Raw genomic sequence first — 24,332 nt, 5'->3', positions numbered from 1 at the left:
ACCAAAGTAGTCTTGACTGAAGTGGTCAGAGGAAAATCAGCTGGATCACATGGCTAAGGTGAGTTCATGGTGAGCTGAGGAAAGTGCCAGGTCAAAAGCAGCCTGTTCTGACAGATAAAGGCTTCTCCAAAGAGGTCTGAGGTTACTGGCCACAGGGCAATGCCGGTTCATTGCCACTTGCTATTTTATGGCAAAAGAAGGAATAGGCTGCAGTCAGGAGCATTGCCTTGGAGAAGGGAGCCACAGGCACAGGGTTTGGGGTGTCCCTCCTAAGATCCTGAAGCTTAAGACCATTTTCACCTCCCTTTCTTCTCCCAAAGATCAGCAAATCTCCCCATGCACCAAAGTGGCTTGGAAGAGAGTTGAGAAAAGGCAAGACTCTGAACATGGGCTGGAATGAGCAGACTGCAGGAGGGAGGGCAAGTCTTGGCTAGCTCAGCTGAACATGTAGGAAACCATCAAAACCCATCTAAAACAAAACAAAAAATCAGGATTTGTCCCTCCACAGCTGCTAGCTGAAGGCAGAGCTTGAATCACACTTCTGAGTTATTTTAGGATAGAAATTAGAATCAGCTTGCTGACTCACAGCCAGGCTAGCCCTACTTTTCCCCCAATGAGATTCACCTTAATGAACTCACTGGCTCACATGTAGCACCTCCACTGTCCTTTGAGCACATCTGTCCATCAGAGAGTTTGTATCAGTCACCAGGGCATCCCACCACATCTGGAAACCCAAGGAGAACCATCAGCCATGTCTTCTCATTTATGTAGCTCTGCTTCATGTTGTTATCCGTTCAGAGCTGTTCAGTAGCTTGAATAGCCTGGCCAGCCATGACGACCACTGTTGGCCATCACCCACGGGATGGGCAGAGGGCTGGGGAAGGAGCTGCCTCCACCATGCCAGAGAAAGAGTTCAAGGTGGAAAGCTTGTGTCCCTGCCCTCCTTTCATTTAGCCACAGAGCCCAATATCACCGATTCTTTCTCCTGAGATGTGGTCTTCCATTTTTCCAGCTACTCCTGCAGCCCTGCCCCTGCTTGAGGCTGAACTCCTCGAGGGCCCGGCCAAACTCAGAGCCAACATTTTAGACCAGGTTTAGACTGAAGATCACCCTATGTCTTATGGAAATACCTTGCCTGAGACATCCTAGGATCCCATTCGCCTCTTCCACTGAGGCAGCTCATCCTTAGCCTGCAACCAAGCCAGGTCAGGGAAGGAATAAACAGTGACTGATTTGTGGGAGGCTGAGCTTGTGCAGCAGCTGTGCTCAGTGGGAAACAAGGAGGCCTTGTTTTCCACCTTACTCATGAACTTGTGCACACAACAAATCGACCTTTGCTCTCCATAAAGAAGTAACAGTCTGCACCAAGAGTGGCTGAGCTCTTTCTCTGGCACGGTGGAGGCAGCTCCTTCCCAAGCCCTCTGCCCATCCCACGGGCGACAGCCGACGGTGGTCGTTACGGCTGGTCATGCTGGATCAGCAAGTCCACAGAGGGCTTCCCCTTAGTGAAAAAGAGATCAATGATAGGCAAGGCCTAATTCCCCCCCCCCCCCCCCCAAAGTGGGGAGCTGCTGATGGCTGCAAGAGGGTCAGTGCTTGGCCTTTCTACCTCTTGTCTAACCTCTAAGTAACGCAGTGTGGAGGACCAGACACCAACACCGTCCTTTGGAAAGTGTCCTCAGGGGTCTGTGCCCGTTTCATCTGCTATATAGGGGGGTGATCCATCAGGGCTGGAAGGATTTTTGTTCCATCCCAGCCTCCTCCTGCACCTGAGCATCATGTTTTGTTTCCCAGTGCTGCAACTCCCCATTTCCAATGGGGGCAAACAGCACCTCTCCCCTCTCTGAGCTGCAGGGGGAATAAACACATTAAAGGTAGTGAGATGCCAGGCAAGCACCTAAGATCAGTGACAGCAGAGTAGTGTGACTAAGCCTTTTCCCCCATCTCCAAGAAGTGCTGTGAAGACAGCAGAGGTAATGCAGTCCCTCTAAATATTACCATAAATATTAAAACAGTTTTACGTAAGGCGCTTGTGTTCATTCAGCTGCTGTGGGCAGCTCCCAAGGAGGATTTGAGCTCCCTTACAGTCTCTTTTGGCCCCCTGCTCCTGACGCAATGCACAGCAAATGTCATAAAACACAACACAAGCACAACCATGGCGGGAGTTGCTTGTCATAGATGCTTTGGACAGCCTCAGTGCCCCAGGAGTGGGCTGTGCAGGGAGGCAGCTATGTTCGCCAGCCCTCCCAAGCCAAGCCTTGGAGGCAGCAGCACCAAGTTACAGCAAACACAGTTGACCCACTTCACTCTGATAACATATTTATGAAACTTTTTCCCAGTCTGTTGTTTGCTACTCTCCACATCCCTCCACCCAGCCCTGGATTAAACATTTGCCTCTCAAACAAGCCCTTTGAATGTTGACGTGGAGAACGTCAGATGCTGGAAGTATTTTAACAGGCAGCAGCTTCAAATCTCTGCCACAGGGGGAGATTTGCCAGCAAAGCCTCTGCTCCACAGCTGCGTCAGCCCTGCGGCTGCACCGAGACCCAGCGCTCTCATCGCCTGTCCAGCTGGTGCTGGCAGTGACCAAAACCGCCACCATCACCCCACACAGCCCCCAGAGCGTGGCCACCCTTGCAGGACCCTACCCCTCGCTCCCCGTGCCACCGAGACGCATCGCCTCTCTCCTAGCCGAGGTGATGCATCAGCGTTCAGAGGTTGGGTTCTAGCTGGCACCAGGGCGAGATGTGGGAACGGGACACGCTCCCATAGCCCAGCAAAACCGGCTTTGCTTTACGTCTGCAAAGGGAACGGCTGTGGGACGCAGACCCTGGGCACCCCGGCGGGCCCAGCAACTGCATGGAGATGAGGCAAAGTCCTGGCTTGCAACACAGGTGCCAGTGGCCTCTCCAGAGACTGCCCGGCCACGCTCCCCACGGGTGACACGGCATTTCAGAGCCTGCAGCCAGCCCCGGTACACTCCCTACCAGCATGAGCCCAGGAAAAGGCTAAACAGCCTTTTTTTACACCATGATTTTCTGCAGGAGATGTCCGAGCCAAGTGTCACATCTGCAAGCCACACTTGTCCATCCCAGTGACATCTTCGGGGTCAGGACGCGGCAGACATTTTATTCTCAGAGGTGGAAGTGACATTGCAGCGACACCGCACTCCTGCCAGGGCCTTTACTTTTGTTCTTTATTTTTTTTAAACCCAAAACAGCTCTAACCTACACTGATCAGGCGCTCTGCCTGTACACGGCAAAAACATCCTCCACATTTTTCTTCTCTCTTCTTCTCTCACCCTACATGAAAATAAAACAAGAACCATGAGAAATGGTAAACCCGACTGACCCTGCCCTTAACCCTGCAGAATCAAGGGAGGGAGAGCTTGCTACTCTTCCACCCTGCCCTTCAGCAGGCCCACAGCAAGCTCCCATTGCAAGTTTCCTGCTGCACCATCTGCAAAAGCTCCTTCCAGGGCACATTGCAGGCACAAACCCAGCCATTTCTCCACAGCAACACAGGCTGAAAAGCACTTGCAGTCCACTTCAGCTTCCTGCCCACAACTCTATTAAAAAATATATAGGCGGCTGCTGCTGCTGCAAAAAAAAGCCCTGACCAAGCCCGCTCCTTCCCTCCTCCATCAGACTGTTCACCGCGCACGGTCCCAAAGGGGCAGCTCATCTCCCCAGCTCAGCGCTGCCTGGCACAGGCACAAGTCGAACGCAAACCCGTTTCTCACGCCTCGGCTCACGGCTGTCCCAAAACATGGCAGAAATCAGGAAAGCATTACCAAAACAGCCTTGGGAAATAGAAGATTCTGTCTCAAGCTCTCCAGTGGTGCCAATCACATGCTCCGACTGACATCTGTAGGGGTCGGCACGGAGTTACACCCGGCACGGACCTGATCTGCTGTCGATAAGAGAAGTCACACCTGGCAGGGCCGTACAGCCTGCCTGGTCACCCACTCAGGTGCCACCAGCCCTTGATGCAGCTGGACCAGCTGCGCTGCCTCTAGAATTAGAGAGAATCCGCAAATTGCTGAGATTAGGTTGGAAATATGCTTTTGCTGCAGAGCCTGGCTTCCCAGGGTTGTAACACAGCGCACAGGCCCCCGACGGGGGGCTGCCATAACTAAAACAATTTCAGAGCACCTCACTTTGCTGTGCTGTCCTAGCTTTAATCCTGGGTTTGAGCCCCCCCCCAGACACAGAATCAAATACTAGTTTTTTACTTTATAGTTCCATTTTTTGTAGTGGAACACGATTGTAGCTTTCACCCTTCAAAAATCATGATGCATTAGATTTAAGCTCTTCCTGACAGGACTGAGCATCGCTCATCCCAAGACAGAAATTCAGGGGAACAAAGGAAAATGACTTTTTTCCGTGGCAGCTATTTGGCAGGACACTGGATCAAAACACTGGACTAGTTTCAACCCCAGTGATTCAGGAGACGCAGTGGTAGGTGCGCAGCCAGCAACATGAACCACAGAGCCTTAGCCCACACGCATGATGTCTTACAGGTGGGCACGGGCACACCTCTGGGTGCATCCTGTGTCCCAGACTGCTGTGCCACCCCTGCATCCCCCCTCCCCTCCCCGAGCACCTCCTCACATCTTGGCTTTTGCCACACTGAGCATTTTGCAAACACACTCATTTTGTTTCCTTATAATGCTTTTCCAGCCATCCAGAGCCAGCAATTCAGTGCCAGCAGCTCTGTGGCACTGGAGAAGAGGTGCTGCACCTAAAGGTGGCACATCCCTTCCTGGGGACAGGCTGGTACCACCTGTAAGATCAGAAGGGAGGCCACCAGAGCCCAAAGACCCCAGCAGAAGCTGGCCCAGCAGCCTCTGGTTGCAGCCCTGCTACTGGAAAGGTAATTATCACCCTTCCAAGCACAGCCTCATAGCTTGGGAACACTGGCACCCCCTCCTCCATCACCGAGAGGTCTGCACCACTTTTGGCTCTGCTCTGCGAGAATGGCTGAGAGCTGCTTGCTCCAGGCGGGAGGTTACTGCAGCCCCCAACACGCTCCGGTATCCCCAGGGCGTAGATAAGCGATTCCCCACAACCCCCACCCTAACACCCAGGCTGGGGCCATGGGCAGGTCTCAGCTCTCTGCTCAGCGCTGCGGCGGTGATGCTGTCTCAGGAATAACATTGTGGCAGGGTCAGAAAGTGTTTCGCGCCTCCTTTCCACCTCCTGGGGAAGGGTGAACCCCTCATTCCTTTCCACCGCAAAGCCCCGCTCTTTCCACCGAGCCTGCCAGCGCTTGGGAAGCTGCCTTTGGCAAGAGGGCAGACGCTTCCAATTGAGGGCACTGCTCCCCCAGACAGCCAGCAACTGGTACCCAGGTGCAGAAGGCTGATATCCTTTAACAGATCTATGCCTTTAAAGGCTCTTCCGAACAGTCAGTGGGTCCTGTATCTCTCAAATTCAGTATCTACAGGCAAAAAAAGATTAGGGTTATCTCTGGCACCGTAAAACAGCCCCAACCACTGCAGTAAGCAGCAGCAAATTTAACAGCCCTCTTCAGCTTATGGGCATCCTAAACCCACCCCTTCTGACTGATAAGGGATTGCACCAGGCTTTCGTGTAATCATCCCGCTTTGTGGCTCAGCTGTGGCCAGCAAAAAGATTAAGGAGGCAATTCTGCATGTGCAGAGCCAGGTCCTGAATCCGACAGCCCACAGATCTGCAGGCGTCAGCCTGAAAACTGTTGCTTTGCAGCTGAAACGTAAGAAGGCACTGCAGGCAGACGAGGAGCCGATTCAGCACGAGGCAGTGACCTTCCAGGGAGGCTCCTGGCACGCTCTGGGATAAAGCCCATCGCTTAGCATGTGCGGCAAAACCAGTCTGCTCTCCCTCCCCGCAGAAAGCTGGGAAAGATCTGGGGAGGGATGGCCAAAGCTCCTCCAGCACAGAAATGCTTGTTCAGAGCGATCCATCCCTCCCCTCTGCCCCATCTGCCCGCCCCCACGCCTGACCGAGGATGGGGAGAGTGTGCCAAGGCGCTCGCCGGTCCCCGATCCTGGCAGCCTGCCGGATCAGGGGATGGATGCAGAGGAATGAATAACCACATTTAGGGGAATTCTGGATTTTCTTTCCCCACCCTGCCACAATGTCACAGGGTTAAAGGCTGGTGTTGGGCACCATGGCTGAGAAAGGAAAGATGGAAAAATGCTGAAGGTCAAACCTGTGAAGGTCAGACTTTTGGAGGTCAGTCCAGAGATGGAGCAGGGAGCTCAATCCAGCATAGTCCATCCTCCCTCTCCTGACAGCATCCTGCCCAAGCCCCACCCAGGAAAGCAGGGCTGCAACGGGAAGGGCTTCCTTCTATTGCCCCAATGCCAAAGTTTTGCCAGGCTGACCTCGATTCAAGAATAAAAATCCTCTTCCTTCCCACCCCCAACCCCATCAGAAGCTACCAGATGGTCACAGAGAACTAAGCAGGAGTAGGGACCAAATCAACAGGTCTCTGCAAACATACAGGGCACAGATGCACGTAGATGCGCAGAGGGGCAGGGACAGCAGGCTGAGAAGCCCAAGACATCCCCCCATGCATTTCATCCCTGGAAGCACAACCTTAAGAAAGGAGCCCCGGTCTGGTGTCCTCCTCCTCCCTTCCACTCATTTGGTGCCATCTTCTCCCCGTAGCTTAAAATAGGCACTCTTGCCTCTGTCACCTCTCTCCATTTTGGTCTTTTTTTTGGGCAGGTTTCCCTTTGGGAGCTCCTTTCCAGCACAAGCCAGGGGTCATATCAAAGGATATCAAAGCTGCCCTGCCTAACAGAACGATCCCCAGCTCCTTCCTTGGGAAAGGTGAAGACTAATAGCCAGGGCTGCCGGCTGTTCCTAGCCATGCTTGCCTCCTGCCTCAGGATTGACAGCAATTAAATAGAGACATTAAACCCATCCAGGCAGAGCAAAAGGCAAACAAATACCACCGCCCACACAGATGGGAGAAGAAACGCAGCTGGAAACCTGATCAAAACCTTTCAGGGAAGCATGTGGGCTTCCCTGCCAAGGCTGGAAGGTTTTAGCTGGGGACGCTGCTTCCCCTCCTCCCTCCCAGCAGCCCCGTTTCCGGCACATGGCCGGTTCCACTTCTCTGTGCTCAGAGCCGTTCTGCCTCCAGAGCACTTCTGCAGCACCAAACCCCAGCCTCCATCCCAGGGCTGCCGCCTCCTGCTCGCTGAAGCCCGCTGGCAGCTCACGGCAGCCAGCCCAGCTCGGATCAGCGACCGCAGCACATCCTGCAAAGGCAGCGGAGGAGATCGCAGGTACGGGGAGGCAGAAGGCAGGCTCCCGCGCACTTGCATTTGCAGAAGCGCTTTCTCCGGCTGCCTGACCTTCAGGGAGCAGAGCAGCGGAGCTGGGGTAGGAAGGGACGTGCTCAGGGCCGGCCATCCTCACTGCGCTCATTGCTTTGGGTTAAAACCAGAGCCCTGTTGCCTGTTAGCAGGGAGGGCTGGCGCAGGTTCGCGCTCCCGAGCCAGCCGGCGTGGCAGCCTCCGGCCCAGGCAGCTGCGAGGAGCCAGGCACTCACCTTGACCAGGTAGTTCTGCGTCTCTATTTCGCTATGTCACCCTGAGTAGGAATGCTGCACGTCTCTGCCGATTGCTAGGGACCCCCGGCAGCTCTGCCCCCTCGCCCCCTGGGTGCCGGCGTGTGCGGAGGGAAGCAGCAGCCCTTACCTCCTGTCCTCTGGCCGGCCGCACAAGGCACACCTTGGGAGCTGGCTCTTGCGCAGAGAGGAGGGAGGGAGGAAAGCAGAGCAGGGCGGGGGGTGGGGGGGGACACAACGGCTTGGGAATTTCCCACAATGCACCTCTGCAGACTGCATGAAGATGGAGAGCAGAGGAGGGAGGGGGAGACAGCGCTCCAATCCGGAGGGAAGGGCTGGGACTTTGGGGGGGGGGGGGGGGTGTGAACAAGATGCAAAGGGGAGACTGGCAGGGCCGTTAAGGCAGGCCAGCTACATCTCCACATCCCCTGTTATTTGGGGCTGAGCCGTGGTTTGCTGGCTCGGCAATTCAGGGCTGACCCTGCAGTACTGAGCCCCTCCGCCTTTGCGCGCTTGCTCCTCCAAAGCCTGCCTGGGTCTGCAGAGATTACAGCGAATATAGCCATACGGGGGGGAACATACTGGGGAAAATGGGAGGGGGCCAGCCTGATAGAGAGGGATGCTTATGTGTAGACAAGAGGAAAAAAGGAGTATGTGGCTCCCCCCACCAGGATAAGGGATTTCCAAGTGTGACAATCCCCCAGCAGTGAGTTAAGGAGTGGCAGTTTGTCTTGTTAAGAACCTCTGCACAGTGGAGGGAGGAAGCTAAAAAGCTACTCCTTGGAGTAGTTTTGTGCCAGCTCTATTTTTCCCTTCTCCCAAACCCCCCCTTGTGACAGCAGGCCAGGGTCTCACTCCCCTTACAAAAGTCCTGCAAGGTCTGTGAGGGATTGCGGGCAGCCCAAGCCCAGCTCGGAGCCGGGCAAGCAGCCCAGGTCCCACTGTCAGACACCCCGCCGGGCTGTGCCAGGCATGCAGCCTCCTCCTTAGCACTTTGCAGCACATTGATTAAAAGCAGACAACCCTCCCTGTCACTGACTCACCTCCTCCAGCAAGGCACAGGTCTCAAATTCACACCACTCAGGTTAAATCTTGCTTGTGCCCCAAACTGCAGCCAGGTCCTGGGACTGTCTAGAGCTCTTTTAACCCCATTTTCTCAGGAAATAAGAGCTATATGATGCTTGCCCATCTTCCTCCTCCATACAGTTACTTGGGACTCACTGACCAGCTCCATGCAATTTTGTGGACAGTGTAGACATCTAAAGGAGATTATACTCAGAAATCCCTAAGAAAACAACTTGATCAGCTCAGCCACTTGCAGAGTAACTCACTTTACTTCTGTGGCCACTGTGTTTTCCTCCCTCCCATAAACAGTAGCCAAGCAACAGCTCAGCCACAAACATACTCGGTGCAGTAGGGCAGAAAGTTCAGAAAAAAAGAATATCAGTATTTTCGTCTTTGACCCTTTCTGGCTCTGCTAAACTGTGCACAAGAGCCAAGCCAGTGTGTCTCACCTATGCCAACATGCCTAAAAATACTCAGGCTGCTTAAAATCCACTGTAAAGAAAAATTCTGCCCATGTTTGAAGGAAACTGCAGAAAACACAGGGTCTGGATGTGGGAACCCAAATCTCCCAGGAGAGGTTGTGCTTCAAGGGGCTGGTTTGGGATGCAGCTACCACCAACACTCCCTTGGAGCAAGGATGAGCAAGGTTATCTTGATGTAGTCCTTGGCTTCAGGAGCCTGCTTGGCTCAGAGAAGCTGGCACAGAGAGGATTAGCTGTGCCTGATGCTGATGCCCCCTCTGCTGCCTGTCTGGTCCCGAACGCAGCAGTGCCAGCCTTCCCCACTCTTTTAGGGTCTCATGCCAGGCACAGACTCAATTGTGACAGTTCAGTGGCCACAAACAGCTGCTTCCCCTTTCTAACGCCTCCCGAGTCTGCTGATCAACAGCAGCAGAGAAGGGGTACGGTTCTGCAAAGCTTGTGAAAACCTGTGATTTAATGCAAGAGACACCCAAACCGCTGCTCTCCGGAGCTGGGCACAGGACTCCTGAAACCTTTTTGCTGCTTCTACATCAGGCAGATACATCCTCAGCCTCAGTGTCTCCCCTTGGCACCGCAGGAGCGGGGAGGGAGCCTCCTGTCAGCGGAAATTGCCAGCTCCAGCCCCCAGAGCCCGGATGAGCCAAGGCCAGGGGCTTCCGGCTGCGATTTCCCTGCATTCACGCACGCTGCCTCAGCCTTAGGAGATAAACAGCCCCACACAACACGTTCCTATGGCTCAGGCTTCCTGAATTTTATTATATGCCTCAGAATTTAAATTTTAAAAATATTTTTACCAACATAGAAAAAAGGGAAGCAAAGGAAAGGAGCTGTAAAACCAGTAACCTCACCCCCCCCACACACACCATTACAGAGAGGAGGGGCAGCCAGGAAAGCAGCACCAGAGCTAGGCAGCACTCAGAAATCCCCTGGCATCAAGTACGGGAAGGGTCCCCTGCAGCAAGTGAGTCACATCACCCCTAACACAGCACGGGAAAGACCCAAGCGCCAGCTCCAGCACAGCAAGCAGCCTTTCAGCTCAAGACACAGCAAGGTGAAAACAGCTTCTTCAAGGACAGATGGAGAGGGGAACCTTTAGAAACTGTGCTGCTGTTCTTTCCTCCTCCTCCTCGGCTCACAGCATACCCCAGGATGAGTTAGCAGGGACAAGAACAGCCCTGGCTCCTGCAGAGCCTCCCCAGAAAGGCCTGCTGGGGGGGGCTTGGTGGCAGCAGCACCCTTGGGAAGGGGCATGGTGTGCCCTGCCCTTTCAGAAACAGTTGTTCCCAGGCCTATTTGATGCAATCCTGTTATGTCCTACCAGCAGGAGGGCAGGCTCTGAGCTGAGAATCTGAGCTAGATGGGTACAGCTCAGCTCATGGTGCCACAGAGCCAGGCTTGCTTTGGGGCCTGTGAAACCCTGAATGCACATTGTTTGGGTTGAGCCATCTCCCCATTAGCTCTGCCCTGCCCCTGGCAAAGCCCACTGGCCTCAGTTCCCCATTCCCTTGCAGCAGGGACCCCACAAGCCTTGCTGCAGTAGCTGCACCATCTACAATCAGCTGCCAAGACACTGACTTTTACCCCCTACTTAAACCCCTCAATGTGCCTTAAAACATCTTTTCCACCTTTCCCAGCATCCCTCAAAGCCAGATTTGCTAAACACATCCCCCTGAAGCATTTTCTTTTCCATCATGCCTGGTTCAAAGGCCAGCCCCACACAAGCTGCAGGCAGTCAACAGCCCCAGCTGCAAAATCCCCATGTGCCTCAACCCCAGCTCCCCAGTCCCCATCTCCTCCACAGGATAGCTTTTACCCCCTCCTAACCAAAACACAGGTACCCTGTTCACAAACTGGAGAATGAAAAGCAGGAGAGCAGGTCACAGGCTTAGACTCATTTCACCCCCAGGCATCAGAAAGCCCCAAGGGAGGCATTCCTAGAGCCCCAGTTGCAACCCACCCATGGCTAGAGAATAAGGAAAAGGTTACACACCAGCAAAAACCTGGGGCCATTTGGGCAGCAGCCATTTCTCCTTACCTCTGTGCTTCCAGAGAAGGAGGATGAAGGGCATTTCTCATGGTGGAGTGACCTACAGCAGTTACAGTGCTGCCTAGCTTAGTACCCCACGCAGAAAGTCCTTGCAGTGAAAACACAAGCCCACCTGACCCTCAGGGGCTATTAATAGCCTCAAAGCCCTGATCAGCCTCAGCTGGAACCTCCCCACCCACTGTTATGGGCCCCTGGGCTCTTTTTAAGCTCAGCCCTGGGCACTCAGTCTCTGTTTTAGTAGTCTATAGGGGGGTATATCTTCAGCCCCACCTCCTGCATGGGCTTCAGCTGAATCCCTCACAGGTATGCTTCAGCTCATCTCTAGCCTGTCTCTGGGATGGGCCTTGTATCCATGCTGCATGTAGCCCTTCCCTGGTCTTGACTCTAGGAAGGATCTTTGGTCCACATTGTGGTCTTATTTCTGGTCCCATCTCCTGCAGGGACCTTGTAGCTTTGTTTCTAGTCCTGTCTCTGGCTTTGTTTCCTGCCTGGGCTCCCCAGGCACAGCCCAGGTCCCCTCACCCTGCTCCAGCACTGCCCACCCAGCGCAGACCCTGCAGGGCTCGCCCCCTCCAGCCCCACCGGCAGGTCCCTGCAGAGCCTGGTCCCACGGCCTCCCCCAGCAGCGCCTTTCCTGATGCTCTCCTGGCAATGCTGTCTATTTCTGGTGGTGGTAACTTCCCTTCATAGTTCACATAATAATTAGTTAGCTCTGCAATAATAGTATTTACCTATATGCATTCTAGCTCTATAGTATGTTGTAATTATCATCATTAATAAAATTTTGCAAAAACATAAATGCAGTTAACTGTATAGCAGGGTGCATTAAGAGGTACAGAACAGTATTTCTATAAGCCTCCATACTTTTAAAGTTCCCAGATACCTCCCCATAACCTGACAGCGATGGGGTATTTTCTCCTCCCCATATAATTTCCAGTTAACCAGTATATTTGACTTTAGCATAAACAAGATTATACTTGTTGTATTTATATATATTTTACATATGCTCACCACACAATTTTTTCAGCCTTTTACTAATCAAGTACTGCTAGTGCTTAGATTTCCATCTGTTTCAATCACTTCTTTCCTCTCTTGTTTGATTTTCTCCCCTGCCTGCTTTGCAAATTCCTCCTACATTTACGTGCTTGCTTAAGGGACCGTGATGGGATTTGGTGTCTCTCTCTAGGTCTAGCTGCTTCTCTGCAGGTTGTTGTCCCGCCAGGCTGATCCTGTAAGCAAATAAACCCACCGAGGTCATTGGGTCATTATCATTTTAGAGCAATTTTGCAATGCTTTAACTGTGAGTCCCCAGCCTGGGTGGATCCAGATCTCGAGAGCTGTAACTCTCCAGGCTCCCTTGAGAGGTGTAACGGTTCTTATTCTTGGATCCCAAGTTGTTATTATTGCTTTAAGCTGTTAGACGAAGCTAAGTGAGACTGTGACAGAGCACAGGTTAGGTATTCAGTAATGAAAAATCCTATTGCAGGAATTACTGGCTGCTCTGATTAAACTGAAAGGAAATAAAGCTCCAGATGGGCAAAATCTGACAGCTGAGGCCTGGGCGCTTGCCTTGAGACAGAGCTTCTGCCCTGCAGGTAGCTGTTCCCGTCTCCGTTGGTCAGCCACAACCCGCAGGTTATCTTCATGAGTCCAGCAAGGATCATAGAATCACTAAGGTTGGAAAAGACCCTTAAGACCATCGAGTCCAACCGCTAACCTATCACTGCCAAGCCCACCACTAAACCATATCCTCAAGCACCACGTCTACCCTTCTTTTAAATACCTTTTAAATGCTGCAGACCTTCCCGTGGCTCGAGACTGCAGCAGTTAAACCGAGTCAGTTGATCTCCTGGCTTATTAAACTGTTTCTCAGTATTGTTTGCAGGCTTCCAATGTACTTTAACATGCATTACATATATTTTTTTTTCCCACTATCTTTCTGAGCTTGTAAGAGAAATCTAATTTTCTTCATCTCTCATCATGCTTTCTATCCCCTTCTCCAGCCACACCTCTAGTATTTTATTTCTTTATTAATGTAATCCCTGTCCACAAAGAGATGCAATGGGTTCTGCCTGGAGAGTTTGTCTCTTAATAATGTATATAATAGCCTGCACTCTATTTAGGGATGTGCTTTTTTATTAGTTTCCCCACTACTTGCTCTCCTGCTCTGTTAATAGCAACATGGAGGACTATTTTCAGCTCGCTCCTATCCGCCACTCGCATTGAAGCAGCGTACCTTTGGTTTATTACTGAGTGTACAACAAGGACACTCGCATCCATACCCAATAACTGCAACTGGATTTGTTCTCAGCAGCGCAGTCTGCACCTTGTTCAGCTAGGGCAGGAGCGAGACGGTCCAGGTAAGGTCCGTACAGCATCTTTCCTATCCATTAACACCAATACCCGCTGGCATTCAGGTAGATGATGTTCTGCTGCTGAATTTCCCTAAAACCTGGCAGGGGTATGAGTAGATTGGACTGGGAGGGTCAAAGCCTCAAAGCCCAGCCCAGGCTGTTGGGGAGTTTTGTGTCCGGACCCCGAAGCAGACAGAGTTCACGTGCTGCTGGTACCTTCCGTAACTACTTTTCTGCTCCCCCAGAACAAGCGAATGGGGAAATTCCCGTTGCTTTCCCAGTACTGGTCATTTTAGTGCATAGGATCTTAGAGCAGCTTCTTTCCACCTGAGTTAGGGCATCGTCATGTCCTGAGCTCTGCTTCCACTCCAGAGTCTTGATCAGTGATTTCCACAATGGTCTTGCAGATACCAGCAAAGTAATGGATGTGCTGCTGTCAGAAATTAAAGCCTCCTAATGGTGTTCTCAGCTGGGCGTGATAAGAAGCCTTTATTTCACCTTTATTTCAAGTTTTAACCACTCTCATACCTATTGGTCTTCCTGGTTTGCCAGTTGTAATTCCCTGTAGTTAACTCCACCTGCACTAATGGTGCTTAGGCCATTAGTGGACCAAATTAATAGACCAAATCCTATTTGGGCTACTGATTTTAAAACTTGGATACCTCTCACCAATTTAATAGCTCCGGTCGCTGGAATATCACCCACGTAAAATGTTTTTTCTTCATCCTCTGGAGACAATGGTTTGAAGAAGTTTCTGACACAAACCTGCAGGTGTGTTGTGAAGCCCCAGCCGTTCCTGCACAAGGGTTTATTCCCTCTCTCCAAATGCAAATCTGAGAATTGTTCTCATGGGGGATGCACTTCTTTGGCAATACTCCACGGACATTGGCCAGGATTTTCCATCAGCCTTTCTAACGAGCCGCACTGGAAAATTATATGGGTTTGTAATTTCTCAAGAAATGCTTTGTTTAAAATAATCCTTAATGATTTCCCTCAGAACATCTCACCTTCTTTAGTGTTTGAGTATTTGTATGGGGGACCCGAAGGTCCCACTAGCTCGGCTGGGCCAAGGGGTTTTACACAGAGTGGGGGTTTCTGCCGTCTTCCTGGGGTGGCTCTTTCTGTCATTCATCTGTGTATCTCCCCTTGCACCCTTTATAATAGCCTTTGCCTTGTTTCTGAATTATTGACACAAAAATCTAATAAGAGTCCACACTCTACCTTCTAACTGCTTTCTAAAATAAGAGGGTATTCACTGCTGCATCAAAAGCTTGTTGGTACCTTCATATCTCCTGGGAACAGCCTCAGGGTGGCCCCCAGGGTCCTGGTGTTTGGCACCCAGGCACCCGTTTGTGTGGGCAGTGCTGGGTCGAAGCCAACATCCTCACGGATGACTTTGGCCAGCTGGGAGGTGGCAGAGATGCAGGAGCATCACGGTGTCCTACTACTGCTCCTCTCAGCTGCGGTATCACTCCTTCCAGCAAATCCCATCCCAATTTGTCATATCTCCCGCTAAATCTTTTAATGCTTTCCAGCGCCCTTAACATCTTTGATCCATTTTTCCTCCCGATGTACTATCCCTGCCATCACCACTTCCCAAACATCCCCTACTCCTCTCCTTCCTCTGCTCTGGTGTCCATCCCCTCGTTGCTGCAAGACACAGGTCCTGCTTGGCCAATGTTAGATTTTTCCCTTTTCTCCTGACCCCAGGCCATAATTACTAGCACCCCTCCATTCGATCTCTACCAGCCTGGCCCAGAAAAGCTTCCCTGCCTTTGGGCAGTGAGTCCCTGTGACTCATCACCGGAGCTGCTTGTGCCTCGTGAGCAAAAGGCTGGTGGGACACAATATTAGCAGTTCTGCATTGGTTTGGAAAAATCATCTCCACCTTCTCCCAGTTTCTGGATCCATCTCTGCACTGCTGGTTTCTTACCTATCTGCTGGGCAGCCTGGCTTAACGCACTCAGCAGGGGCTGATCTCTCCGTGCGTGTCAGGGCAAAGGCTGGCGTAGCACAGGCGCCAAGCACTGAGCTGTTTCATTTCCATTTGATCTAAAACCTGAAGACATTTCTAGAAGCGCCACGCTCCAATCCACAACTTTTGCAGTCTTGTGGGCCCTGGGATAGCTGTTACACTGGGACAGCAATTGTTGTTCCCAACTGCTTTTTCCTTTCCCTTTCATACAAATCACCCTGATAATCCTCTTCCTCCTACAGCTCCCAGTCTAATTCTCCATTTCCTGCAGCTATTTTAAATTTCTCTATCCTACTCTGCTTTTGCAAGCATCTAAATTTAGCTTCACGTTGCCTGTGATGGGGTTGTCTTGGAAGTCCCATTTGCCCCAGGGTGGAAGCTGCAGCAGGCAGAAATCCCTGCGGGAAACTGCAGCTTCCCTCTGATTTCCTGAATTTACAGGAACCTAATTCCAGCCGGACCTGCTCTTGGAGAGCTGCAGGATGGTACTTGTCTCCTAAAGACACAGGAGACTGGAAATGGGGAGGAGAAGAGCAATACCAGAAATAAGGAGCCCCAAAGTGGGAGGAGGAGAAAGGCTCTGTGACTTTTCTTACCAAGGCAAGGCTAGTAAATGGCTTGGGGACCCCGAGCAAAGCGCGGTTACTCTGGAAGGGTTAGAAACGCAGGGGTTTGGTGGCTTTTCAGTGAAACCCACGACCTGTTGTTAGGAGGAGGTTGAGCTGCTGGCATGGGGGAGGCGAGAGGCAGGAGAGATGTCTTTTCTTCCCCCAAAACCAGCACCTTCCTTGTAGGCTTATTGCTGGCAGTCCTTCGGGCATTAAATTGCCCACCCATGTGGTTTTGTGGGGGCCGGCTGGCGAGCTGCCCGGCGGTGGCGGGGAAGGAGGAAGGGCGTGCTGGATGTCATGCTGCCGTTGAGAAATGCTGCCCACATGCAGGACGGGGATTCCAGGCAGGGTGTGGGTCCCTCCGGCAGGGCCCTGCTATCCAGCTGCCCCGCTGGTGCGGTGGGTGCATCGCGGCACGGCCAGCCATGCCAACCGATGGCGCAGGAGGGGCCATGGGGACCCGGGGATTCTGCCCTGAGGGGCTCCAGCTCCTAGACTGGTTAGAAGCCCCCATGATGCTTTTTTTGGGTGCTTTTCTCTCTCTCCTGTGCCCCACCCCAGCGGAACATCTCCGTGGTGCCGGATCCTGCAGCGCCCACAGGCATGGTGACCTTTCCACGCTGGGGTGACTGTCCCCGGCCTTTCTGACACGGGAAGAACTGGACTGTATGCGACAAACTCAGTGCCCAGCTCCAAAACCTCTTGCCGTGGTGTAGCTGAGTAGGTGATTCCTTTGGTATTTTCAGGTGACATCCTGTGATGGCAGGGGAGGAGAGTGCGTTAGCCATTCTCTTACAAGCACTGCAGGGTCTCGCACCTAAAGACTTTCAGGAGTTTAAGACGAAGCTATCGGAGGTTCACATGGAAGGAGGATGGAATATTCCCAAGGATTCGTTGGCAAAGGCCACCCACCCTTGTGCGCTTGCCAGCTGCATGAGTGAGAACTACAGTGAAGACGCTGCGATGGACATAGCGATTGGGCTGTTTGAAGAGATGAACCAGAAGGACCTCGCTGAGAAACTCTTGGATGAGAAGGTGAAAGGTAGGAAGCTGGAGTACATTTTATTTCTCTCTGTCTCTTTTTCACTTGGGTGATCCTAGAGACAGGTAGAAGTTGGTAGGAGCAGGTTTTGGTTTCCCAGGGAGCCTGGAAACATGTAGAGAGAAAATTAGAAAGACAGAAGCCCAGCTAGAACTCAATCTGGCCACTGTTGTAAGAGATAACAAAAAATGTTTTCCCAAATACATTAGCAACAAAAAAAGAGCCAAGGAGAATCTCCATCCTTTATTGGATGCAGGGGGAAACACTGCCGCCAAGGACAAGGAAAAGGCTGAGGCACTTAATGCCTTCTTTGCCTCAGTCTTTAATAGTCAGACCAGGTACCCCCAGGGTATTCAGCCCCCGGAGCTGGAAGGCAGGGATGGATCGCAGAATAAACCCCCATAATCCAGGAGGAAGCAGTTTATGACCTGCTGCTCCACCTGGACACTCACAAGCCTCTGGGGCTGATGGGATCCACCCGAGAGTGCTGAGGGAGCTGGTGGAGATCGTCAAGCCACTCTCCATCATTTATCAGCAGCCTTGGGTAACAGGGGAGGCCCCAGATGACTGGAGGCTTGCTGAGGTGACACCCATCTACAAGAAGGGCCAGAAGGAGGATCCGGGGAACTACAGGCCTGTCAGTCTGACCTTGGTACCGGGGAAGGTTATGGAGCGGTTCATCTTGAGTGAGCTCACCAAGCATGTGCAGGACATCCAGGGGATCAGGCCCAGCCAGCACGGCTTCATGAAAGGCAGGTCCTGCCTGAGCAACTTGATCTCTTTCTATGACCAGGGACCCGCCTGGTGGATGAGGGAAAGGCTGTGGATGTGTCTACCTGGACTTTAGTAAAGCCTTTGATCCTGTCTCCCACAGCATCCACCTAGAGAAGCTGGTGGCTCCTGGCTTAGACAGGTGCACTCTTTGCTGGGTAAAAACCTGGCTGGCTGGCCGAGCCCAGAGTTGTGGTCAACAGAGCTAAATCCAGTTGGCGGTTGGTCACGAGCAGGGTTCCCCAGGGCTCAGTGTCGGGGCCAGTCTTGTTTAATCTCTTTATCAATGATCTGGATGAGGGGACTGAGTGTGCCACCAGTGAGTTTGCAGATGGGTGGGAGTGTTGATCTGCTGGAGGGCAGGGAGGCTCTGCAGAGGGACCTGGACAGGCTGGATCGATGGGCCGAGGCCAACTGTATGAGGTTTAACAAGGCCCAGGGCCGGGTCCTGCCCTTGGGTCGCACCAACCCCAGGCAGCGCCCCAGGTCCGGGGCAGAGGGGCTGGGAAGTGCCCGGCGGAGAAGGCCCTGGGGGTGCTGGCTGAGAGCCGGCTGGGCATGAGCCAGCAGTGCCCGGGTGGCCAAGGAGGCCACCAGCCCCCGGGCTTGTGTCAGCACTGGGGTGGCCAGCAGGAGCCGGGCAGGGATGGGGCCCCTGTGCTCGGCCCTGGGGAGGCCCCACCTCGAATGCTGGGCTCAGGTTTGGGCCCCTCGGGACAAGAAGGGCCTGGAGGGGCTGGAGCGTGTCCAGAGAAGGGCAGCGGGGCTGGGGCAGGGTCTGGAGCACAAGTGTGCTGGGGGGCGGCTGAGGGGGCTGGGGGGGTTTAGCCTGGAGAAGGGGGGGCTGAGGGGAGCCCTTCTCGCTCTCTGCAGCTGCCTGAGAGGGGCTGGAGTGAGGGGGGGGCTGGTCTCTGCTCCCAAGTCACCAGTGACAGGTGAGAGGGAACGGCCCCAAGCTGCGTCAGGGGAGGTTTGGGTTGGGTGTGAGGGGAAATGTCTTCCCTGCCAGAGCGGTCAGGCCCTGGCACAGGCTGCCCAGAGAGGTGGGGGGGTCACCGTCCCTGGGGGGGTTCACAAAAAGTGTAAATGTGGCACTTGGGGCCATGGTTTAGGAGGCCTGGGGGTGTTGGGTTGGCAACTGGACTTGATAATCTTCAAGATCTTGTCCAACCTTAATAATTCTATGATTCTATGATGTCCTGCTGTGATTATATTAGTGTGAGAGCTGTAGTGACCTCTCCTCTTGCTGTCCCCGCTCACTGCTGGCCTCCCCCTGCTCCCAGAAAAGAGCTGTCAGCTCCCAGCACCGCCCAGCAGGCAGCAGGGCACAGCCTTTCCTCCTGGGGTGGGGATTAAGGACATCCCTGCGGAGCTGATGTTTGGCAGCACTTTGAAGCCAGAGGCATCCCCAGGAGCCCAGGGATGGTGCCTTCAGCCCCAGCACCACAAGCAGATGGGGACGGAGGCCTCCGGGTGTCCCCAGGCACTTGCATTTGCTCCCAGGCTGGATGAGGATTGCAGGGTGATAAAAACAGGGGTTGATGGATCAGGATGATGGGGGGAGGTGGGAGAGGAGGAGGACCCCCTGAACTGACCAGAGGCCCAAAATTCTCTCAGACAATGTCCTTATTGCCTCTGCCACACTTAGGGAAGCCCTGAGCGTTGAAACAAGTATCCCGTTGGTGTGTCGGGCGCGCGGTCGGGCTGGTTAGGGGCTCCTTGGGAGCGCGGCCGTGCTTGGGGCTGACTCTGCTTCTCATCGGCGCAGAGTACAAGCAGAAATACAGAAAGCACGTGGTCCAGGAGTTCCTCCGGTACCAAGAAGTGAACTCCTGTCTCGGGGAGAACCTGTCCATCAGCAGCCACTACACTGACCTGACCATCGTCAGGAAGGCTCGGAGCAAGCTGGGAGGTGAGCATGTAGCTGTGGGCACCAGCCATGGATGTGCCAACGCCAGCAACAGCCCAGCTGCCGTCACCGTCACTGCGCAGACGCTGTTTAAACCTGAGGAAGATGGGCAAACGCCGCAGGTCGTGGTGCTGGTGGGGGCCCCGGGGATGGGGAAGACGATGACGGTCAGGAAGATGATGGTGGAGTGGGTGGAAGGGACCTGCTACACACAGTTTGACTACGTCTTCTGCATAGACTGCAAAGACACTGCCTTTACCAAGGAAGTCAGTGTGACAGACCTGCTTTCGAAGTGCTGCCCTCACAAGCGAATGCTGGCTGGGAAGATCCTGGATGACCAGAAGAAGATCTTGTTCATTTTTGATGGCTTTGAGGCCCTGGGATTTTCCTTGGTTCAGCCTGAAGATGAGCTGAGCTCTGACCCCAGGGAAGCGAAGCCGCTGGAAACCACCCTGATGAGCTTGTTGAAGAAGACTGTTCTCCCCGAGTCCTCCTTGCTCATCACCACAAGGCCGACGGCTCTTCAAAGCTTGGGGCGGTGTCTGGAGGGTGAGTATTATGCAGAAATACTGGGATTTTCAGCATCCATGAGGGAGGAGTATTTCCACAGGTATTTTGAGACTGACAATAAAGCCGACATAGCCTTCAGGTTTACCAGAGGCAACAAGATCCTCTACAGCTTGTGTGTCATCCCCATCATGAGCTGGACCCTCTGCACCATCCTTGGACAAGAGCTTTACAAGCAGAAAAACCTTGTTGAGTGCTCTAAAGCCACCACGCAGATGAGCATGTTTTACCTCTCCCGGTTAATGATGTGCAGAGGCAGGAACAACCCGCAGGACCTTCAGCGCTTCCTGCGCAAGCTGTGCTCCTTGGCTGCCGACGGCATCTGGAAGCACAAGGTCTTATTTGAGGAGAAGGAAATCAAGGACCGTGGCTTGGACCAGCCAGACCTTCTCCCCCTCTTCCTCAATGAGAAGATCTCAAAGAAAGGTGTAAACCACGGGAACATTTACAGCTTCACCCACCTGCACCTCCAGGAGTTTTTTGCGGCGATGTTTTACGTTCTGGAGGATGATGAGGAGCCGGTTGGCAACCTGGGGGCTCTTGTGAAGAACGTAAATATGTTATTAGAAAGCTATAGCGAGTCCAGGAAGGATCTGAACTTAACTGTGCGGTTCTTGTTTGGTCTGGTAAGCCAAAAATCAATTGAGTATGCGGATGAAATCATCGGGTGCAGAATTTCACCACGAGCAAGGGAAGATATGCTGAGGTGGCTTCAGAGGAGGCACAGAGACATCTCCCATTCCAGCAAAGGGCTGAAGGTTTCAGAGTTGGACACTTTCCACTTTTTGTTTGAGATGAATGAGAAAAGCTTCGCGCAAAGTGCTTTGGACTGTTTCACCGACTTAGACTTGCAGAACATCAAGCTGACCCTGTACGACCAAATGGCTCTTTCCTTCTGCATCAGGCAGTGGCCTGGGCTGGGCTGCATCACCCTCCGGGGATGCTCCTTCCACCAGCAGGATCCTGGGGAGCAGCTGGCTGCATCGCTGCCTCGGTAAGTACCGCCCCTCTCTGCTCAAGCGACTCAAAATAACAACAAATTCTCCTTCACCCCAAAGGATGGTTTTAAAGGCATTTCAGCTCCCTCCGCTCAAAGACCAGCTTGTCCTTTCCCTGGGGGTTTAATTCCTCTGCAGAGGATTTTACTTGATCTTGGGGAGAGTTGTGGGAGAATAAGGATCACGCGGGCTCCTCTGTCTGCTGTGTGCGGTGGGACCGATGGAGACGGGGCGTCTTCGTTCAACTCCCCCAGCCCGAACACGCCCCTCTCTTCTCTCATGTGAAGGGCAGATCCCCGATGCTGAAATGTTAAGTGCGCCTCAAGCTTTGCTTGAGAGCAGGACAACCCCAGCAGTAACGCTCGCGATCCTTTGCGTCCCCCAAGGCGCGGAGGTCCCAGCCGCGGAGACCTGCCGCGAGCTGGTGGCGAGCGCTGCTCGGGGGCAGGTTGTGCGCCGGCGTCGAAGCCGGGAGCTCCCAGGTGCGGTGAGGAGTGCCCGTGCCCGCCGGGCTCTGTCCCCCTGCAGCTCCGGTGCCTCTGGAGCCAGTGCGCGTCCCCGTCCCCTCGCAGAGCGGCGGCAGGAGCTGCACCCCTCCATCTACCTGCTGTGCCAGGCGCTGCGGCACCCGGGCAGCCACCTGCGGGTGCTCCGGTAAGAGACGGGCGCTGGGCGCTGAGCCGAACCCAGGGCCATGGTGCTGCTGCCAGCACCGGCTGGGTGCACCGGCCAGAGCCTGGCCAGCCCTGCTGGCTCTGGGGTGCGGGTGGGGGGCAGCTGGAGGGGAGGGGAGTGGGTGGGTGCTGCCCCGGGCGGAGGGGACAGGAGCTGCACGGGGGACAAGGCCACCCCCCTGCAGCACCCTGCTGCTCCCTGGGGACCTGCAGCACCTGGCTGGGGGTGAGGGCGGGGCCCATGAGCTGTGGGTGGGTGTGGTCCCTCCATACTAATTGGCCCAGCGATGGGTAGGTGTGGTTCCTCCATGCTGATTGGCCTCCCAAGGGGGAGGTGGGCATGGTTCCTCCATGCTGATTGGCCTCCCAAGGGGGAGGTCGGCATGGTTCCTCCATGCTGATTGGCTGTGAAGTGCATGTGTGTGGCTCCTCCATGCTGATTGGCTGTGAAGTGCATGTGTGTGGCTCCTCCATGCTGATTGGCTGTCCCATGGGTGGGTGTGGCTCCATGCCAATTGGCCGAGTGGTGGGGGCGGGGCAGACAGGGCAGGTGTGATGAGCCCGTCTGTTCTCTGCGGCTCTTCCTGCAGGCTGCAGTGGTGTGGGCTGTCTGAGAGCTGCTGCGCAGAGCTGGCGGCGCTGCTGGCTGAACACCGCAGCCTGGCGCGGCTGGAGCTGGGCGACAGCACGCTGGGCGACGGCGGCGTGCGCCTGCTCTGCGAGGGGCTGCAGCGTCCCAGCTGCCGCCTGCGCGTCCTGCGGTGAGTGGCCCCAGCACCCCCAGGCGCCCCCCCCCAGCACCCCGCGGGCATCTCCCAGGCGGCCAAACCCACGGGGCGGACCAGAGGCCTGGGGAGGTACCCCAGAAAAGTCCCTCTGGGGGGCATCGTCCCTCTGTCCTGCTCTCCCACGGGGATGAGCTTGAAGGCAGTGGCTCTGGGGTGGGGACCGTGCCTGTGGTGGGTGGAATCGGGGGGCCCTCGGGCTGGCTCTGAGGGTTTTTCCCACGGGTCCCCGGCAGGCTGTGGTACTCCCGCCTCACCAGTGCCTGCTGCGAGGACCTGGCCGCCGTGCTGGGCACCAGCGCGTGCCTGGAGGAGCTGGATCTGTCCTTCAGCGAGGGGCTGCGTGACGCCGGTGTGCAGCTGCTGTGCGAGGGGCTCCAGCACCGTGCCTGCCGGCTGCAGACGCTGCGGTAAGGGGCCCCGGGGCTGCCGTTCCCTCCTTCCCTCCCAGCACAGCTCACCGGCTGCCGGTCAGACCCTGCCTGCACCCCTCTTTGCCTTGGTCGCGCAGGCTGGGGAGCTGCCGGCTGACGGGTGCCTGCTGCCGAGCCCTGGCTGCCCGGGTGGTGGAGAGCCCCCGGCTCACCTGCCTGGACCTGAGCGACAACGAGCTGGGAGCTGATGGTGTCCTGCAGCTCTGCCAGCAGCTGCGGCATCCCACCTGCCCGCTGAAGGCCTTGGGGTAAGGTGCCCGGCAGGTCTCCCTTCCGTCCCCGGCGCGCCCATGCCACCCGGCACCCTGGGGTCGGATGCTGGGGACAGGGAAGGGGGCGTCAGTGTCCCACCGCCCAGGAGAGCAGGGGGTGCATTTAAGAGCTCTTCCGATTTTCTTCCTCTCTTTCAAGACTGAGCACGTCCGAGTTGAATGAGGAAGCGCTGCAGGAACTGGCCGCCCTGCGGGCACTGAAGCCGCACGTGAAGATCGGGTACCTCCTTGAGCAGGACACGCCGGAGTCAGGAGCCATGGCCCGGCTGCCCTTCCACCGCGGGGTCCTGCCGGGTGTGGGGGGACCAGGGGACAGGAAGGTGCTCCCCTCCTTTACGAGAGGTCCTTGCCAGAAGCGGAGCCATTTCTAGCCCAGGGCTCGGTGCTGCTGAAGGCGGGAGGAAGCCGCCCTGGCTCTGGCTGTGCCCCATGCGTGGGGGGAGAGGGGAGGAGGTCCTGCCTGCATGTGCTGGGGGTCGGGGCAGAGCCGGGCCGGCCCTTCCCGCTCCCAGTGCCCCCCGCGTGTCGCCGGGAACAGTTGTGTGGCTGTTGGCCGGTGGCAAATGAAGGCCCTGGGGCCAGTGCCAGGAATCCCCCTGTGCCCTTCCCCGTGCTCCCCCCGTCCCCGCCGTGGCCACCAAATGTGTCTGTGGGTGAGGGTCCCGCCCCGCGGGGTGGCTCATGTACCCGGGAGCGAGGTGCCAGCCCTGCAAGTGAGCCTGCAGCCAGTTTGGGGTTTTATAGACAAACACAGAAATTCAGAGTGAACTAAAAAAAGCA

General features: G+C 54.8%; 2 protein-coding genes across 5 annotated transcripts in view; one reads left to right on the top strand and one right to left on the bottom strand.

The window, feature by feature from the left end:
- CEND1 (cell cycle exit and neuronal differentiation 1) overlaps positions 1–7,782 on the bottom strand; it is a 16,713-nt gene extending 8,931 nt beyond the window's left edge. Inside the window, exon 1 of one of the 4 annotated variants that reach the window (XM_064453073.1) lies at positions 7,697–7,782. The gene's annotated coding sequence lies outside the window, so the exon portion shown is untranslated. The other 3 variants (XM_064453074.1, XM_064453072.1, XM_064453075.1) reach the window with 3 other exon arrangements.
- On the top strand, positions 7,069–24,332 carry LOC104039513 (NACHT, LRR and PYD domains-containing protein 12). Its single transcript, XM_064453008.1, has 8 exons — positions 7,069–7,282; positions 16,847–17,142; positions 19,682–21,383; positions 21,916–22,041; positions 22,652–22,822; positions 23,083–23,256; positions 23,358–23,528; positions 23,692–24,332. Exons 2-8 carry the CDS (start codon positions 16,860–16,862, stop codon positions 23,921–23,923), a joined length of 2,859 nt encoding a protein of 952 aa, XP_064309078.1. The 5' UTR covers positions 7,069–7,282; positions 16,847–16,859; the 3' UTR covers positions 23,924–24,332.

Source organism: Phalacrocorax carbo, chromosome 5 (genome assembly GCF_963921805.1).
Source record: "Phalacrocorax carbo chromosome 5, bPhaCar2.1, whole genome shotgun sequence".
NCBI lineage: Eukaryota > Metazoa > Chordata > Aves > Suliformes > Phalacrocoracidae > Phalacrocorax > Phalacrocorax carbo.
Note: the sequence above shows the minus strand (reverse complement) of the source record. Positions and strands in the feature narration are given on the sequence as shown.